At 42.8% G+C, this 20780-nt stretch overlaps 1 protein-coding gene across 1 annotated transcript in view; it reads right to left on the reverse strand.

The window, feature by feature from the left end:
- Positions 1–20780, reverse strand: part of NOX4 (NADPH oxidase 4) — a 148219-nt gene that overhangs the window by 108702 nt on the left and 18737 nt on the right. Inside the window, exons 5-8 of the mRNA XM_024215249.2 lie at positions 19879–19906; positions 15346–15418; positions 11503–11583; positions 2081–2300 (exon numbers count right to left, since the gene is read on the reverse strand). Coding sequence (XP_024071017.2) covers positions 2081–2300; positions 11503–11583; positions 15346–15418; positions 19879–19906 — 402 coding nt within the window. The remainder of the gene's footprint in view (positions 1–2080; positions 2301–11502; positions 11584–15345; positions 15419–19878; positions 19907–20780) is intronic.

The following is a 20780-nucleotide window of genomic DNA, read 5'->3' on the forward strand; positions in this document are numbered from 1 at the left end:
AGCCCCGGAGAGCAGGATGCGGGCCCCGCACGGCAGCGCCCCACCCTCTATGGCCCCGCTGCTGCTGCTGCTGCTTCTGGCCGCTCTGCCACAGTCCCTGGGCGACTCAGGCCGCTTCGCCTAGCCCTGGCTGCGGCGCTGGGGGGCGACCGCCCTGTGGCACCTGCAGGCAGCTCCATGTGCCCCGCAGGGAGGCCCCCAGCCCGAGTGTCCCCCGCTCGGAGCCTGCCCGGCCCAGCCACAAGGTGCGGCGCTGCTCCCCCGCAGCGCGAACCGCAGCGGCCCCAGGGCACCCCCGCGCAGGACGCGCTGCTGCCAGGGCCGGCTCTAGGCTTTTGCCGCCCGAAGCAAAAAAAAAAAAAAAGATGGCCGGAATGCCTCCCCTGAAAATGTGCCGCCCCAAGCACGTGATTCGTTTGCTGGTGCCTAGAGCCGGCCCTGCCTGCCACACCACCCTGCGGCCCTGCCTGAAGCCAGCCAGCCCACCCCACATACCCCTGTCTCCAGCCAGCCCCGCACCCCTTGCCCTGCCTGCAGCCAGACCCTACCTCCAGTCAGCCCCTGCCCTGCCTCCAGCCAGCCCCATGTCCACTGGTGCCCTGCAGTTCCCAGGGCAGTAACCCTGCACACCTGCTTCAATGAGGGGGGCAGGGAGCAGCTGGGACCCACACATGTGCACACCCTAGGGTGACCAGACAGCAAGTGTGAAAAATCGGGATGGGGGTGGGGGGTAATAGGATCCTATATAAGAAAAAGACCCCAAAATCGGGACTGTCCCTATAAAATCGGGACATCTGGTCACCCTAGCACACCCCCAGGGAGTGGCGGGGACCCACACATGTGAAATGGAGCTCATTAATAACCGATCAGCAGCATATATGACGCAATGTACATAATATATATTTATATTGTTATGGAACAGGTTTTTTTTTTTTAGTCATCCCTGCCGGGGCCCCGCCGAAAATGTTCAAATTGGGCCCCGCACTTCCTAAAGCCGGCCCTGACCTCCCGTATAACACTTCCCTTGAGCCCCTTTTGCATGGATCACCCTCCCTAACTATAGCCTGTCAAGCCGCTGCCCTCTCCTCCTTCAAATCCCTCCTTAAGAACCAGATGATGTCAATGGGATTTGCCAACTGACTGTGGCTACGCAGGTGGCCAGTAGGGATTACTCATAGATTTCTTTAATTTCTAACAGTAAAAAATATATGGTGATATACCTATCTCATAGAATTGGAAGGGACCTTGAAAAGTCATTGAGTTGAGTCCCCTGCCTTCACTAGCAGGACCCAGTACTGATTTTGCCCCAGATCCCTAAATGGCCCCCTCAAGGATTAAACTCACAACCCTGGGTTTAATAGGCCAATGCTCACACCACTGAGCTATCCCTCCCTTCACTTCCTGATGTGTGTTAGGGCCCCCTATGGTGTTTTGTCTTCCGTTAAGCCCTAATTCAGCCCTCTGTGCTGATGAAACTCTGCATGCACAGAGACCCATTGACTTCAGCAACACTCTACAAAAGGATCTTCCTGCAGTTTGTTGCGGGATCATGGTCTTAGTTTATAAGATCTTCAGCGAGAACTGTCTCTTCTTATGTTTTGTATGGTGCTTAGTACAATGGGGCTCTAATGCTGATACGGGACTCTGGGCTCTACTGTAATATAAATAACAGCAATAACAACAATAATGAAGTAGTTACACGGATTATCTAATTTCTACTACGAAGCCAAATCTATATTTTGATAACGGTTACACCTAAGTAATGTGTAATCAAACTTACATGTATATGGTTAAAACGAGTACAAGTGGAGGTTAATTGTTTCAATTAAGCTAAAGTCTCAAAATGCTCATCAAAGGTCCCTAAAATTTTCCCCACTGTACACTGTTCACCATTCTGTATTGTGCTCTAAGAATTTAATACAGATTGTTTCATGCCACCAAATCTATGGATGCCTGAAAAGGTTTTAATAATATTTTCCATTATTAAAACTTCTTGTCCAGAGAAGTAATAATTAGTGGTTGTGGCTGACTGAAAGACTTGGCATTGCCTGTAAAACCTGAAACATTGGATCATACAGACCTCTGGGAAGTGCGACTGGAACTTGGGTTCCTCAGTGCAAATTCTCACAACGTTATTTTGTACAAATGGTTCTGGTTCTGCTGGGAAAGGCTCAGGAGCATATTCAGGAAAAGGCTCTTCAAAAATCCCTGGCACTGGAATATCCTCTTGGAGAGTTGTGTTAGGATGAAAGCAGCCAGGAGGGTGTTCCTCTAGGTTAGTCTGGTATTTAAGCACTCCTCTACAGGAAACAAACAAACAAACAAACAAACAAAAAAGACACTGAAACAGCAATCAAAATCAACAGACTTCTCTCAATTTGTAGAGCATGTTATAGGCCATCACAAAGCGGATCAAAGGCTGATATTCCACAAGCATTTTTACTTTGTTTTACCTTCAGGAGTTTGAATTAGCTTGAAGCGTTCCAACAATAGATCCCTTTGTCACTAGAGTGAAGGTTCTGCAACCCACCTGGCACTCCTGATACTACTTGAGGGTAGGAGAAATTGTGGGGGCCTTGGAGAGAAATTAAATAGTTGCATTTGCAATTCAATCACACCAACGCTATTTTCAGCCACATTCTGTGTGTTACACAAGCCCTCGTTTCAATGCAATCTTAAATACAAGTGGCCTATCAATACTGCAGAATTATAAACTGCAGGGGGCACTCCCAACATTAAGAGTATTTCATGTTTGTGCATGACAGCATCATACATGAGCAACATCGTGCTTTTGAAAATCCACTTGTCAAATGAAAAAAGTCATTATGATGGGGTGTTCACCCCACACTGGCCCTGAAGGGGTTAAGGAGGCCCCAGAAGGGGCCAATTAATCTTCATAGTTGCACCTAAAGGGAGGCCGAGGGATTTATGAATACTAATGGCTGGTGATGCCCAGCTGGGGGAGAAGCTGGATAAGGAATATAAAGAGAGGAAGTCTTTAGTAGCAGGAGGCCACAAGGAGAGAGTCTGTAGTCACTCTCTGAGAGCAGAGAGGAGGGGGAAACCCAGGTGGGAGAATAAGCCCTGGGATCCTGGCCTGGGAAGCAGGATCAACTGGAGGAGTTGTGGGGAAAGAAAGCCTGAGAAGCCTAGGTAGGAAGAAGCCCAGGGAAACAATAAGAAAGCGGGGGGAGAGGAGGAGCCTGAGTTCCTCTAACAGTCACTAGGAAATGACACAGCACTGTTGGAGGTGCCACCCAGACATCTGGTCTGGTGAGACTTTGATACCCTGGAAGGGGGCAGATTATATAAGTGATCTATCCGCAAGGCTGAATCGCAAAGAGGGAGCACTGTGAATTATGGAAAGAGAGACCACTGCAGCCATGGATTGACTATCGGCAGGGGCCGCCATATGGGAAGAAAGCCACTATGCCATGCCTGGCTAGGAAGAGGAGCTCTTGCAGTGAGTGAACCCCATTACAGTCCTCCATCAAAGGTGTAGTACAGAGAGCCTGGAGAACTGGGCCTGGTGCAGGACCTGAGGCCTGAACCAGAGGCTGTGAACCAAAGTCAGGCCATGTATTAAAGCTGACGCTTACAAGTTCACTGTTCGGTACATAAACTTGGCAAAGTTGCTGCTAGTGTACCAGGCACTAGATATATTACGTAAATATATTTCAGAAGGTTAGTACAGACACACCACATTCTAGTACAAGATAAGATGGTTTACAGCATAATAGGGATGTTTGGTCTGAAATATTAAGAACCGGGTGCAAGGGGAGGTAACAAACATATGTCATGAAACATGTAAGGCAACACGTAACTTGTTAATCCCAGTTGTTTGCCTCAGTCTGTAAATGTCAAGGTACCTTGCCTTAGCCCTTTGTGCGGCCATGGGGACAGCAGAGACTCCCACTGCTGGCTCCTTGCCGCAGGGCATTCATGTGTTAATGTATTTGTTCAAGTTGTGCAAGTCATTAGGACTGTGCTTTGAGGGCAATAAACCTGGCTGAGTGCCTTTGTCACCGAACTGTGTCTGTGGTCTTTCTCTCTGAGTAACATTGAGGTCTGCTGAATGAGCAAGCTGTGCTCTCTGCTAGTGCTGATAACACTGGAGCTCCAAGGACAGAAGCACTGTGCAGCTGTAACTGCTTAGCAGCTTTGACAGCGTTGCCACAGCAACGACATTCCACACTTCTACAAAAGGCAGGGATCCAACCTTACAAATTATACTTCTGGAGCTGTGCATGTTTCTCAGGTGAGAGTTACATTTATAATAAAAAGTACGTGCTTGGGATTTTACAGACACAACTAGAGAACAGAAAGAGGAAAAATACTAAAGGAAAACTAGGATTACTCCAGACATTATATGAATCATTAGGAAGGTAACGAGAGAAGTAATATAACTCCTTGTTCTGCTGAAGCTTTCCTTTGCCATCCAAAGAATTTGGGCTTGAATTATATCAAAATTATGGACTGGGATGGTAGAAATATAAATGGCTAAATTATACCTTTTAAGAGGCACGGCTTTGCTGGGGAGAGAAGGTAGTTTATGGCCTGTGCAGCAATGCCTGGGTGAAACATCTGTAGCATTATACCTGTCTGTCTGTAGCATTATTCCTCCTGAGTGCTGGGTACAATGTGGTGAGCGATGCGCCTAGTTCCACCTTTGAAACATGTAATTGATGCCCCACCCACACAGCAGCCATCCTGGCGCTGTTTGGTTCACAGGAGTGGAGGGAAGCATGGTGGTGGCGGCAACCTTCCCAACCCAACCTTGCCCTCCTGACACGATACATGCTGCCGACATGGCCAATGGATAGGGCACAAACTGGGGCCTTGGGAGACCAGGATTCAGTTCCCTGTTTCACTAGAGACTTCCTATGTGACCTTAGCCAAGTCTTTTAGATCCTATTGCCTCAGTTCCCCCATTTGTTACATGGGGATAATGGCACTGCTCTACCTCACAGGGTGTTGCAAGGATAAATATATTAAAGATAGTGAGGTGCTCAGATACACTGGTGATTGGTGCACACAGAAGCACTTCAGACATTTAAGATAGCATTAGCTACTCACCCCACCAGAGCGTTGGAAGCCCAACTATGGCTTCCCCCTGCATGCTCAGATATCCGGGTAATGGGCTAGATAGATGAGATAAGTTTTGTATACTCTGTCACCTCTAACACAGGGGATACCCAAAGTGGGATAGTGATATTAAAACACACTTTTAATATTTGTCCATTACAAACTGTCACACACAAACCCTTTAATGGTTGCACTTCAATCTGCCAGGCATGAACTCATCTACCACTTGGCACAAGGTAATCGAATCATTTATAAGGCACCCATGATAGAGTGTCTCTAGGCATTATTTCTAACTAATTAAACAAAAAGTTGCAAAACCAAAAAATAACACTGGGTTAACTAGATCTTTGGGGCTATCAGTGTTTCAGGATTGCAAGATGAACAAGTGAGAATTTTCTGATGGTTCACATGACAAATTTCTGGTTTTGCAATTTCTACAAGATAACTAATAAATATGGGAGCTGAAAGTGAAGTCACTGATTGAAGCCTACTAGTCATGGTTGGCAACATTCTATACAACAGCTGCCATTGCCAGGGTGGCACTTTAGTGCTATGCTATGAGTTCAGAAGCTCCTAAGGTGAACTGCAATTCCACTACACTCAATCTTCCACCTATTCAATGTTATTAGCTCATTAATAACAACAATAAAAATACCTAGCTCTTATATAGTGCCTTTCATCCATAGAGCTCAAAGCACTTTACAAAATAGGTCAGTATCATTACACCTATTTTACTGATGGGGAAACTGAGGCAGATGAAGTGATTTGCTCAAGGTCTCCCAGCGGGACAATAGGAGAGCTGAGCATAAAACCCAGTTCTCCTGAGTCCCAGTTAAGTGCTGTAGCCACTTGTCTACACTGCCTCTCTTGACAGCATGCTGTACTTAGCTGTGAAATACATTTCAAAGATTAGAAGACCCAATCGTAAAATTAGGCTGGAAAAAACAACAGACAATATCCTCAGGGAAGATTTGCAAGGAAAGGGGCTAGAATTTCCTCAGAAAAACATATTAAACCTTTTCCCATTGTTAACTTCTGTGATTTTTGTGAGAATCTACAGAAAGAACAGAACCAGTGATATTTTTCTACCTTCTGCTCAATATTTGTATAGAAATTTTGTTTTTATCACCATTAATATTGTGACAGAACTAAATAGGCATAGCTCCATTGACACCAATTGAGAATCTGGCCAGTGTCATTATTATTATTTGTGATAGTGCTAAAGAAGCCCTAAAAAAAATCAGAGCCTTATTGACCTAGGCACTGTACAAACACATCATAAAATAGCAACAGCCCTGAAGACCTTAAAACTAAAGCTGGTTGAAATGTGTCTGTCACAAGATACCCTTTTTCCAATTTGTAAAAAATTGTTGACATTGCTTAATTTTTTTTGTTTTTTCTCAAAAGATTTCATGTCTTTATCTTTTTTCAATTCTTAACCATTCCTAAAATGTTTTCAATAATCAACATTTTATGTTTATCAAAAACAGCGCTGTTCCGTAAAGACAAATCTTATTTACCAAAAAACCCAGTCTTGGGTAAATCAAAATTGTTGTTAACTATTCGGATAACATTTGAAATAAAAATTTTGAACAAAAGAAATTGAAAAGGAATCACAATTTTTTTTTAAATGGTTGGTTTCGAGTACTTCAAAAAGTCTATAAATTTGAAAATTTTCATGAAACTAATTTTGGCTATTTTGACTAGTTCTACTTACAATCTAAACAGACAATACAGACAAAAAGGAAAAATTCTTTAAAATGGTGAACTAAGGCACAAATTACCAGATTTCCCTCAGAGGACCCAGGATATCTGCAGCAGAGCTGGGAATTGAACCCGAAATCCTGTGTCTCCTTAGGAAGAAGGCTACTCTTCCTCTCATAGGCCACTCTTCAGACTTCTTTATACAGAAATGTAGTGCACAGCAAGCTGGGATGTAAATCTACTGCACACCAGCCTGCCACCACTAAATGGCTATGGGGATCCTGTTGCAGCACACGAAAAGTTCTGTAGTGCACATCAAAATGCACTTTGGAACATCTAGTGCTTGGAAGCAGGGTTTACATGGCCACTTTACATGGCCACTGGAATTACATCCCAGCATGCTGCACACTACGTCTCTGTACAGACAAATCCTTCCCTCCCCGCACCGTTTAAAAGTTTATATATATACATATATAATTTGGTCACCTCTCATGTCATATCAGGATTATAAAAACTCCATTTTGATAATAGCATTTTTGCTTTTATGTAGCGTAGCCTCAGCATTCACTGAAAATGGAATCTTAAACAATCAAGCTACAATACATACACACCCACATTATATAAATGAAAGACTAACCCTGTTCTTTGAATATTATACTTTTTGACACGTTGTGTCCAATACACAAGAGATTATCTACTAAAAGCGACACACAATCATGAATCATTGTCCAAAGGCACTGATTCTTTGATAAACTATAAAAGCTATTACCATAGCTACAGCCACTGAGAAAGCTATGTGCTCTTTTGATAAATCCAGTACCACCACATTAGTCACTTCTCTCCCCTCCTCCAAACAATCTCCGATGAAGAATATATTTGAAACACAGGAAAATAAAATTTACAAACATGTCCCAGATTTCAGATCACCAGCCAGTATTTAATAAAGTATTTGCCATGAAGACACCATTCCAGCAAAGGACTTAAGCATGTGCTTAACTTTAATACATTAATTTAATTAATTACTTAATATTTAGTCCTACTGAAGTTGAGTTAGCTGCAATGACGTATGATTTATGTTTGGGGTTTTTTGAGGATTATCTTGGCATCCTCTCTCTGGTGTCCCAGGGTGAGTTAAGCTCTGGTACTTCTGGACTTGATCGAGGACAATGTATGGGTAGAATCTTAAGAATTCTTCACCCTGTAGGAGATGTCTAAGTCCTTTGACAACTATAGCAATATCACCAAGGTCAGATCCTCAGCTGGTGCAAACTGGCGTAGCTCCTTTGACTTCAGTGGAGCTAGCCCAATTGACACCAGCAGAAGAGCTGGCTCCAAATGTTTTAGTAATCCTTATGTTTGTAGAATAATGTCCTGAAAGCATCTGTTTTGTGTTTCCTATTGACTTTTTGCTATTGTTGGCTTAATACCAAAGCCTACTTAAAGTTTGGGGCATCTGTACATTAAGTCACTGAAATTCTTTGCAGGTCTTGTTGCAAAAAGTACCACAACAGCACATGCATTAATTATTAAGGCTAGTTCTCTTCTCCCCCTGGGGTGAGGATGAAAGAAACAACAAACCATACATGACAGATGTTAGTCGTCTCACTTAATGCACTACTGGGAGGTGCTCAGATACAGACCCAGGCAGTATAACAATATACATAGAGTAGAACTAGGAAGAACCCCCAGGAGAGGATCTGGGAGGAAAGGGCATGGGATATCCTAAAAAAATCCCCTTGCAGAATCTTCCCCAAATCATTCCAGTGATGGGAAGAGGTTTGTCCTCTGAAGAATGAACTGCCATTCCCATGCAAATCTCAGACACCCTGGGACCCCTTGCCCATGCCCCTGCTACTTGACAGCTCAGCTCCTCTGGTGTCATGCTGACAGTCTTTCCTCCAGCTGCCAGTGCCCAGGGGCGGGGAGGCAGGCAATCTTTAAACAGAGGATCCAGAATGAACGTGACTACAAAAAAACCCTAATGCACTTCCTAGCAATGGTCCCCACACACACCACTGCTGCCTGCTCCCTACTCAGTTATGCACACTATAACCCATCATGGAACTTGAGTTGCTTACAGAGTTGCAGGCAGCACCTCATGAGAGTTGGGGACATCTTGAATAAAGACACCAGGGCAAGTCCCTAATCTTACCAAAAGTGCATCAATGGAAGGAGGAGTGAGCCCTGCAAATTAATGGCAAAACTCCCACTGACTTCAGTGGGAGCAGGATTGGTCCTTGCATTTTAAACCTTGCTCATTCAAAAGCTGCCCACACAGGTTTTTCTGCATGGAATGCAGCTTTTCCACCTCAGAGAGAGGTAGGCCTCCATTGACTCCACTGGGATTTTTAGTCAGTAGCCTAGATGTTTCAGTCCTGATGCCTGCTCCACTCTAATCTACCCTTTCAGGCTGGCTGCTGAGAATGCAAAAAGACATTAGTTATATGCTCCATCTAGCCTCAGGAATTAAGAACTGGTACCGGTAACTTTATCCAAAAAACCTTGCCAACGGATAGGTGTGCTGATACCACAGCCTATCATGCTGACTAATATTGTCTCGTTGTTTCCTTGTGTTCTCACCTGTCTGTCTCTCTCCATCTGTTGTTTCTTGTCTTATAATTAGATTGTAAATTCTTTGGGGCAGGGATCATCATTTTGTACAGCACCTAGCACAATGGGGTCCTAGTCTATGACAAGGGCTCCTTAATCATAATAAAAAAAATCTGTGAATTTAAAAAAAACATGCTTCTGTTTGAAATGTTTTTAGCTTCTATTGTTACAAGTTACATCTTACATCTACTATAACTGATGGAGGGTAGGAAAAATGTTTTCCTCTAGTTTTTAGTTTGTGTATGAGACAGCACTTTGTGCAGAGTCATTGTCACCAATTCCCCTGTATAGCCAGGCAGGCTCAGTCCTGCAAGAACAGGGGTCTGCACAGGGAACCACCTGCCTTTTATTCAGTGCGAGATGGGGGCCTTAGTTTGTCAGATTCCCCTGTTGGGTCTTTCATATAGCAACAGTGAAGGGGCGGGGGGAACCTTTTAAAAAAACATGGAAAAGTCAGGAATCATGGTCCAATGTAAGAACCTGATACTTGGAACTCTTTTTTTTTAAATTCTCTAGATTTCAAGTTTACAGTGCTCTATTTAACCACTTGTAAAATCGAACAACTACTCATTGTTTACCTTCAGACCCTACAAAGAGAGACAAGATGAGTGAGGTAACATATTTTATTGGACCAACTTCTGTTGGTGAAAGAGACAAGCTTTCAACCTACACAGAGCTCTTCAGGTCTGGGAAAGGTACTCAGTTTCTCATACCAATGCAACTCCTATAGGTATTTAGCTGTGACTCTGAGTACCTTTCCCAGACCTTAAGAAGAGCTCTGTGTAGCTCGAACGCTTGTCTCTTTCTCATCTCACATCAGTCTAAATCAGGAGTAATTCCAGGGAAGTCAATGGACGAGGTCCTTAGCTGATGTCAATGATGCAGCTGCTTTGATTCAAATGCAGTGGTGCTGATTTACACCAGCTAAGGATCTGTTCCAAAGGAATTGCATTGATGTGGGAACCTCCACAGTCTTGCACCTTGTGAGGTTCTGTGGGGACGGGACCAGAACCTGGGTCTGCAGAACAGGTGACACCTCCACGCCACTACCTGACAGCAATGGGAAACCTGTAGGCATCACCGCATACTTCCCGTGGAGATAAAACCACAGGAAGTATCACCACAGAAGGCTGAACTGACAGCTTCCCTCATGGCCCCGATTGGTCCAGGCACATTATTTAAACCCAGGAGGAGTTCTAGGAAGCATCTTTACAATAAGGTTGACTTCCTTGCCAGCCACTGTGATGGATCTGCCTCTCTGCTAGTTTTCAGACCCTCGGCTCCAGGTTGGACCCTCGGCTTCCACCCTTGAACTCTGACTCCGAGCCCAGACCCTGCTTTAGTACTTGGACTCTGACACCGGCTTTGACCCCTGGCTTCAGTATTGGGAGGCCAACTCCAGCTTTCAACCTCTGGTTTTGGTACCTGGACGCTGACTGTGGCTTTGATCCTGTGCTTCAGTGCTTGAACTCTGACTCTGGCTACAGACCTGGCTTTGCCCTTTGAATGCTGGCTCCATCCCTGCCCACTGGCATCAGTACTAAAACCCCGGCCCCAGTCCCAAACTCCAGCTATCACTCTTAGATTCTGATCCTGGAACCCCTGACTTAGACCCCTGGACTCTGGCTCTGGCCATTAGGACTGACTGCCCAAGCCCCCCACTCGTAACACTTGTGTGGTCATTTATACCCATAGATTGGTTGTTTAAAATGGTTGGGGAGAGAGAAATAACTGTTGTGTTTACAGCAATGGGGATGTGGAGAAAGGAAAGACAAAGGGAAGAGAGTGACTTCACTTCAGCCAGGGTGGTTCTGGAGACAGAGCTAAACAACATTTATTTTAGTTAACACCAGAATTTGGTGGAATGGGCAAGGAGCGGGGTTTAGTTCAGGTTTTGACCCTGCTGTGTTCTAATCTGCTGTACCAAATGATGCTCCAACCACAACACAAGCTTTACCTGAGCAATTGCCACTGTGGAATACTGACCAGCACAAGGTCATGTCAGGAAGATGCCACTTAGCTCCCTGCCTCAATGCCCTTCTTTGTAAGCTGTACCCTCCTCACTGTGCTTAAGGTACAGGGACAGTTTATTTTGTTACATACCCGGAAACATGCACCAGCAGCAGCACGTAGAAGACAAAGAAAAGGTTGTGTGTGTACCAGAAGATATCGTAGTTCGAAAGCCTGTAAAGAATAAACTGTGGTTTAATGCCATTCTCAGATATTACACTCAGTCATCACTAATTACAAGCAGCTCTGTGTATCTAGATGAAAATTATAAACATAGAAAAATCAAAATCCAACTCAGTTATGGTCCAAAATCCAATTCAGTTATGTAAAAAATATACACACGCACATTTGCCCACACTGAGTTGTTGGAAAGAGGTCAGGGGACTGGGTAGGCATGGAAGGGAGGGAAGGAGAGCAGGGACTAGGGGCACATGCAAGGAGCTAAGATATGGAGACTAGCCTGTTTTCCCAGGTCTCTACACAGCCTTCTTCCCCACCCCTGCTGCCATAATGGCTCCATGACCTCAAAATTCAGCCTATAATCACAGTTTTGCCACCAATACTGGCTCCCTCAGGCCACGCCATTTGCCCTGATGCTCTTGTAGCCATTTATATTTTAAAATATTGAAAGTAGCTATTAAGCATTTTAAATACAAATGGGTGTAATGGGAAGTGGGTAAAAAGATGTGTGGATGGGAGGCAGTCAGAGAGTTGAGGGAGAGGGGAGAAGGACTGAAGCAGGTGCAGGTATCCATGGTGCACATGCAGGGAACTGGGGCAAAGGGCAACAGGAGGGAAAATATGAAGATACTTTAGGAGTTAGAGTTGACATACAGAGAGGGTGTTCTGGAATCCCGGGCACATAGAGGTAAATTGCAGGGAACAAGTAGTGCCACGTAAGTGCAGGGAGTGCAGGACAAAGGAGAAGAAGGACTTCCTTCTATTGATGATTTTAAAAACCAGGGAAATTCTCCCCACATAAAAACTCTGTGAACTGTCACTTAACTTTATTCCTTTCTCCATGAGTACAATCATCACTCAAAAAAACTAGGAACTCGCTAATTACGGAAATATTCACCCATAAGCTACCTATCTTCACAAATACACAACACAGCACATTCCAACCCCACACAGTAGCACAACATATTCTCTTCCAATACAAACCTTTATCCCCACCCACAATACAAATCAAAAATAAAATAAAACACAACCTTAACTCTGACTATATAATTTCAGAAACTATTATTAAGACATTGCAAACATATACTATGTCCCTCTCTTGAAATGTCTTCGTCTCCTTTTACCTAGACAGCTTATATCTGTTACATTGCCGAAAAATAAACGTTATTTCTTTTTACTAAATCAGAACTTTTTTGCTATTTAAAACATATCAGACTGCTTCTTATCTACTATCTGTGATTCAAAATAGACATTTATCAAAATCTAATTTCCTAGAAATCAGTGTTCTTGAAAACCTGAGTTCAAATTGTGTGTTTAATTCCTATTTTGGGGAACTGGCCTTGGTATGTGGGTGGGTGTAGATTTGCATTGGAAGGAAATGTGTATGTGATGGTTTATAAGATAATAATGTGAATGACTATTGTTATATGTTATTGAGAAGATAGCTTGTGTGTGGGTAGTTGGAGCTTATTTAGGAAGCCCTGAATAAGTGGCATCCTATATTTTAGTGATTGAGTTCATGGGAAAGGTCCTGGAATAACTTTCACTTGTAATTGGATCACATTTTAGCATTTTTCTGTATGTTTTATTACATTTTATAATAATTCAAACTCCCTCCTAGCAAATGGTTCTTGAATGAAAAATGGAGAGTTGCTACACAAGCTGGTGCTGAGCTACTGCATGGAAGAAAATTTTTAAAAAAAATTAAGAAGATTTTTCAAGAAGTGAATTCAACTGGTTTTGTTCTAAAATTCATATATCAGAAACTGCTTTTCCATTTCACCTCAAATTTGTATCAAGCCTTTACTTACTGAAAATATAGAGACAGCATGAAAGAAAAGTGGAAAGAGTTTTCAGGAGAAGACAAAGAGGACGTGAAGGAGCAGATTGGATTACAGGAGGAGAAACGGGCTTAGACACAATAGGTGGCTGCAGAGACTGTGGAATGCTTGAAGAAAAGAAGCTTGATCTTTATACAGAAGAGGAGATGCCACTGTAATGAATCTAGAAGAAGAGGCATTGTCGAAGCACTAAGAGCGGAAAATGAGTATTTGATGGGAGGGGAGTTTTAAGGAGGGGAGACTGAAGGGCAGGAGGTTGCCATAGTCAAAACGGGATATAACTAGTACACAGTCTTGGAAACAGGGAAACCTTTGTTGCCTGGATCAGGAACAGTTTTAAATTTTTATCACAGTAATTTCATTATTTCCAAGAATGTTTGCATTGCATCTCTCTCTTTTTTTTTTATTTAAACAAATGTTACTGTTATTTTCTAATTTATGTTGGTCTTGGAGAAAACAGACTTTTGCTTTTGGAAAAGCCCTGCAGAGCTGTATCAGTATGAAGTGATCATTTAGTGTTTCCACCTTTTATGAAATGGGTTTGGCTTTGGAGGCAAAGCCTTTAGTATAGCTTACATCCTGCCCAATTTTCCTGAGATCTTATCTTGAGTCTAGCAGCACTGCAGTCTAATCCTGCTCAAATTCAGTGCTTCTGTAGCTCCATCTGTGGCTGCCAGTTCCTCAGGTCCTGATTCAGGAAAGCATCCTTGTTCAGGAAAGATTCTTAAGTACATACTCAATTGCTTCCTCAATCAGGGCCTAACAATAATAATAATAGCTAGCTAAGACATGCTGGTTCAGCAATGTAACTTACATATGCCTAGCTGACATAATTCGGACTAATCTCTCATGCTTTGAGTTAGGCATATCTGTACGTACTTTGTTGAATCGAGATCTAAAACCCCAATTCTGCAAACACTTGATTCTTGATCCTGCAAAAACATTAATCTATTCAAGTGAGTACTGGATACGGACTGCTACATGAGCAAAAGTTATGCATGTGCTTAAGTGTTTGCAGGATCAGGGCCTAAGGCTATGAAGGCTATCAAACTCAACCCTGCAGGGTGTTAAGCAATCTGACACTTAAGTCGTTGGAGCAGGCACCATACAGCATTAAGGACTCTGCGCTAAAAAGGGGATACAGTTCCCTGCTCATTTTCTCTCTAGACTATCATCTCCATTAATAATGTTACCTGAGGCTGTGACCAAGAATTACTGTGTTCAGTTATGAAATATGGTACCCAGAATTCTTAATATCCCCTTAAAAAGACACTAAGTCAATTAAATGGCACATTTCTATCTGAAATATTTTATCGATGTATTGTTACAAGAAACACCCAAGAAAGGATGAAGAAAAACTACATTAACCTCTGATTTTTCCAGCAGTTTATTTACTTTGCGCATTTGACAGCACTTTGTGTACAATTAGTTTCACTGGTACCACTGTACAGTCAGTTTCCTGTTTTGCTTCTGTGGATCTTTCACACAGTGACAGTAGGGTGATCAGACAGCAAGTATGAAAAATCGGGATGGGGGTGAGGTGTAATAGGCGCCTATATAAGACAAAGCCCCAAATATCAGGACTGTCCCTATAAAATTGGAACATCTGGTCACCCTAGTGACAGGGGAGAGTAAAATTGTCTAGATTTCAATAGACCATGTCCCTTAAATACATCTACGTTCTGAAAACATCATCAGTTTTCATATTTATTGTACAAATATTGATTCCAAAACGTAATGTGCTAGTTCACCTACAAGTTAGTGCAACAAATAGAACAAGATATTTGATATTTTCCTTCTATTTATATAATGCCTGTTACATATCACTGTAGTTGCTCTGTATTCCTTCTAATCTGCGGCAGAATACGATTTCTCAGACTGTGATGTTCAACGTAATAATCAGATTAAGTCTTACCTGATAGCATATGTAGAAGCTGTGCACATTAGGAATAAAACTAACACCATCAGGACCCCAGTCAGTCCTGGAACTGCAACATAAACACACACAGATTTAAAATTGTATTAGGAAAAGGTATTCTCATCTTTTATGACCATTTAAAGTGCCGGTCTGTATTAGGAACACAAATCATGTATTGATCAAAATGATTTATTTGATTTGTGTAATTTATTTATTTCTAAGAATCAATTTTCCAAATAAACATAGTTTCAGAGAATTTTGTGCAAAACAGATTTTCACTGTTATTCTCCATCTGGAGAGGGGAAAATATGTTTTCTTCCTTGCATTAGTCCATGTATATACAGATACCTCTAAAATTCACAATTTACTGTTCGCTTCTCCTCTTGTACCCCCTTTGCACCATGAACCAGCTGGATCTCAGCAGGTACCTTTCTAACAGCACAGGCTTTCAGTTTGCTGTAAAGGCTGGTTTTATAACAGCTTTTGAAATCTCTTTCAAAGCTAGTTACTTGCAGAACATTTCCATTTTAATTTTGAGTGTTATATATTTTTTTTAACTGTACAGCTCTCCAAAACAGCACAATTAAAAATTGGTCACAGAAAGAGAATTTCAAGCAAACCAACTGCAATGCCAGCTGTTGCTACGATCATTTGCAGACCCATTTTACCCTGAAATGGGAAAAGTGCTGCAATTAGTCTTCATGACATAGTATAATGTTTGAAGTTGTTGACTGTAGAACAAAACCTGCGAAGATGAGCTGCAGTCAGCATTCCAGAGTGATAGGACAAAGACTTTAAATTACCTACATTAATGCTGGCATCTGATTTTCAAAGTTTGTACAGCACCTAGAACCATGGGGACTAGACAATGGCTGGAGCTCCTAGGCACTATGGCAATAATAATAACTAATGGTTGGTCAGGGATAGCTCATTTTATTTAAAATTAAGATGAATGGGAACTATCCGTTTGTGCAGTAGCTACCTACGCACCCCTGTACTCTTATTGCTGCTACTCCTGTCCTTCCTTCCTTCCATCCTCTTGTCGTTTCACTTGTTGCCTCCTGTCTCAAATTAGATTGTAAACTCTTCAAGGTGAGGACAGTGTCTACCAATGTGTTTGTACAGCACCTAACAACAACAGGGCCCCAATCCTGATTGGGACCTCTAGGACCTACCACAATTCAAACAACAACAATAACGGCGATTTGAAATGGTTGCTGCATTCTTACCTGAATGCTTCTGCTATTTTTTTTTTACAAGTTAAACTCTTAAAAATTTAAAATTATACTAAAAAAAATTTAAACCCCCACACCTTAAGCCTCAAACCATCTGTGCCAAGTATTGATTCCTACACTGTAGGATATGCAATTCCTGCATGGTTTTGATATCTCTAGGCTGGAGAGCATAAATGAAAACCTGGCCTCAGTGAAGAAAATGGAAGGCCTGATACTGACTTCAATGGGGCAGGACTTCAACACTTGGGCACAATGGGCTGAAAGAAGGATGCTATTAAATTACTGATTTAGAGTCAGGCCAAAACATCCCTTATGAGTGAATACACTGAGAAGTGAAGGGGAACGAAAATGAATGAAAATGACACAAGGTTTTCCCCTTACTCCCTTAGGGAGAGGGGGGTTCCACCTTGCAGGCTCTCACCCTAATACAGTGCATTCCCCAAGATCCACACAGCTCTCAGGGTATCCACAGAAGCAGGGTCATTCATGGAGAGGCTGTGGGCTGTACAATGTGCACTCAGGCCCTCTCCCTGATCAAGGCAGCACTGCTTATACTTTATTTGCGCCTCCTATTAGATGTTGGTTTTGATGCACCTTCCCTCTTCCTCCTCCTTAGTCTGTGAACAACCCTCACCTTGAACACCCACTGAATGCCACATCAATGCCAACTGTGCTACTTTTATCAAAAGAAGGCTGAGGGGAGAGATGATTACTATCTATAAAAACATCAGAGAGATAAATACCAGGGAGGAAGAGGAGTTAGTGCCAATGTGGACACACGAACAAATGGATATAAACTGGCCATCAACAAATTTAGGCTTGAAATTAGACGAAGATTTCTAACCATCAGAGGAGTGAAGTTCTGGAACAGCCTTCCAAAACCTAACTGGCCTCAAGACTGAGCTTGGTAAGTTTATGGAAGGGATGGTATGATGGAACTGCCTACAACGGCATGTAGCAATCTGCTAACAGCAAATATCCCCAATGGTTAGTGATGGGATACTAGATGGGGAGGGCTCTGAATTAATACAGAGAATTCTTTCCCAGGTGTCTGGCTATTGGGTCTTGCTGAAATGCTCAGGGTCCAAATGACTGCCATATTTGGGGTCTGTAAGGAATTTTCCCCCAGGTCAGATTGGCAGAGACCCTTGGGGGTTTTCGCCTTCCTCTGCAGCATGGGGCATGGATCAACTGCAGGTTTAAACTAGTGTAAATGGTGGATTCTCTGTAACTTGAAGTCTTTAAATCATGATTTGAGGACTTCACTAACTCAACCAGAGATTATGGGTCTATTACAGGAGTGGGTGGGTGAGCTTCTGAGGCCTGCGATGTGCAGGAGATCAGATTAGATGATCATGCTGGTCCCTTCTGGCCTTAAAGTCTATGAGTCTATGCCAGTTAGCCAACAGACTTACACCACCATTTAGAATATCACCGATTTTCTATGGAAGCTGCACCTGCTGACACCTGGTCTGGATTTGGCTTAGAACCTTTGAAACCTGTGTTTTCTATAGACTTCTAATTCCAGTAAGTGCAACAGGAGCGAGAGACACGGGACCCCATCCTGCAGTCCCTTCAAATTAAACTTTTTTTTTTGGCTTGTTTCTATGCTGTCTTGCACCAACCCCTACCAAATCAGAATAGCAGCATTCTGTCTTCATTCTGAACAGGGGTGAACAAGGTGAAACACAGTAGAACATCACACCCCGTAGGTGTCAATGGGAGTTGTGTCTGAGTGAGGAGTGCCTGCGTCAGGCCCAGGAAATCCATTCCATAATGGGAGTACATTGTTCTCTGTCATGTGCATGCAGCTAAAACCTCTTTGCTCATTTATTTTTATGATTCTAGTTGCTTGCTTCCATGTTGCAGTTTAATCATTCTAAAGCTGAACTGATCCTGACATAAACCAGCTGAGACAACCAGTCAGTATTTTGGTTACATTTCTTTTTCTAACATTGGATAATACAGAAATTTGGTTTTAATATTATGTAGAATCTCTGTTTGAAACTATGTTCCACTGACTCATCTGCAGAACAACAGCACTGAAGACTTTGCTCACACCACTCCAAGAGTTTCTATAACTCCTCCTTCCTGACTACTGGGTAAGCAAACCTAGGTTCATCTCGTTACGTGCTTGATGTAACAAATGGCAGATTTGTATAACACCAACACAGAAACTAAATATTTTGTCTGGCGCATGATGATGAAAAATGGCAAACAGTCATAGGAGTTATTTTTTTGATTTGCAGATAATAGAGCAATACAAGCCATTATATTTAATGCGTGTTTTCTAAATATTCTAATCGAGGTTACTGAATCAGTATCACACATCCTCAATTAGATCCCTCTTTTCTTTTTTAAATAGTTACATTCTCCCTGCAGCCAGCTCGAGTTGGGGGGAGGGGTTATTATCCACTGACACTCTGTGAGGCAGCAGCTTTCCCTTCGTTTAGGGTTAATCTCACCTCTGAGGGACTGAACACCCTCAACTCTCACTGAAGTCAGGCAGGGAAGTTGAGGCTCCTCAGTACCTTGCAAATGCTAAACCTTACAGGACTGGGCTGTCCATAAAGGACAGGTAAGCCGATGAAGTGGGTCAGTTGTCCTGTAACAACAAAAAGCCCCTAAAGTCGGGCTCAGGCTACAACCTAGCCCTTCAGTTTGCCTCCTTCAGAGACTCACTCCTCTTCTAAATATTAGGAGAGATCTATTGAGCAACCTGTATCAACTTGGAGCAACAAACTGGACTAGCCATCCCCCATTACTCCCTGTCTCCATCAATGCTGCTCCATGACAGGAGACTCTACAGCAGTGGTTTTCAACCTTTTTTCATTTGCAGACCCCTAAAATTTTCAAATGGAGCTGCGGACCTCTTTGGAAATCTTAGACATAGTGTGTGGACCCCCAGGTGACCAGGGACCACAGACTGAAAACCACTGCTCTAGAGGGTCCAACCTTTGATTTATTTTCTCTCTTCTCCAAAAACTAAAAGCCTCATTCTTCTCTCGCTGAAGTCAATGGAAGTTTTGGTTTTGACTGGAACAGGAACGGGATAGGTCCCTACGACCATGTATGTTGCTATGTGGATACAGTGAAATACCTTTAAGGACACTTAGGAAATACCTTTAAGGACACTGTGATCCCAGCTCTGCCCCTAGCGACATGGAGGTAAATCCCACTATGGGTGGAAATGAGACCATTGTCTGGCTGACAATATATTTCTGGTTTGATTGCAATATGAAATCTAAACTAATTAATCAGCTTATCAACTCTGCACAGAACATCACCAACTTACCGGTAGTGAAAAGGAGTTTCCTGGGGTCCTGAAAAATAGACACAAAAAACAAACAAAAATCAGTTGCTATTTATCATTTTATATTTCTTAATATAAGAAACTGCTCATAAATTCCACATGCCTCACTTCGACAGTCGATCCCTAAACCTGACTGTAAAAGTGGACTGTGTAACTGGTAAGAGAGAACAATGACAACTACTACGCTCCATCAGTGTAAACTAAACCTTTTGCCAACCCTGCAAAAACCAACCGCACACTGAATAAGAAAGCAGAGTAGTGAGACAATCAGACACTTTTCTGCTTTCATAGATAATCATTTTACAAAACAACTTTCCCTAGCTACCGAATAGGTGTAGGAGAGGGATGAGATTTTGAAGCTGAATATAAAAACATGGGGCAACGATGTTGCTCCCATTGAAGTCAACTGGAGTTTTGTCATGGACTTCCCTGGGAGCAGGACTGAGCTTAACATGGCTGCCTCAAGGAGTTCACACTATCAGGCCAAATTCTTCTCTTCACTTCCTTGTGGGAGGTTGTGGGGGAAAGAGCAGCAGTTCTGAGTGGAGGGGAAAGGGCGGAGTGCCAACTCTACAGCATGCTTCCACAATCCCCTTGATCCTGTGGAAGCCGCTCTATGGCCTTGTCTTCACCAGAGGGGGGGAAAAGTGGGTTCTTAACTCGAGTTAACTACCTCGAGATAAAATCCTAGTGAAGGCAAGGCATTTAGTTAGTTTTTGTATGAACTAGCTGGTTGAGTTAAAGATGAAGCTCCTCCATAGGCCATAACTCAACCTGCTAACTCATATGAAAATTTCTAACTACCTTGCCTCCACTGGGATTTTGCCTCAGGTTCATTAATTCAAGTTAAGAACACACCTTTTTTTTTTTTGTGTAGTGAAGAC

The sequence above is a fragment of the Terrapene carolina genome, unplaced genomic scaffold (genome assembly GCF_002925995.2).
Source record: "Terrapene carolina triunguis isolate 2854851 unplaced genomic scaffold, T_m_triunguis-2.0 Scaffold97, whole genome shotgun sequence".
Classification (NCBI taxonomy): Eukaryota; Metazoa; Chordata; order Testudines; family Emydidae; genus Terrapene; species Terrapene triunguis.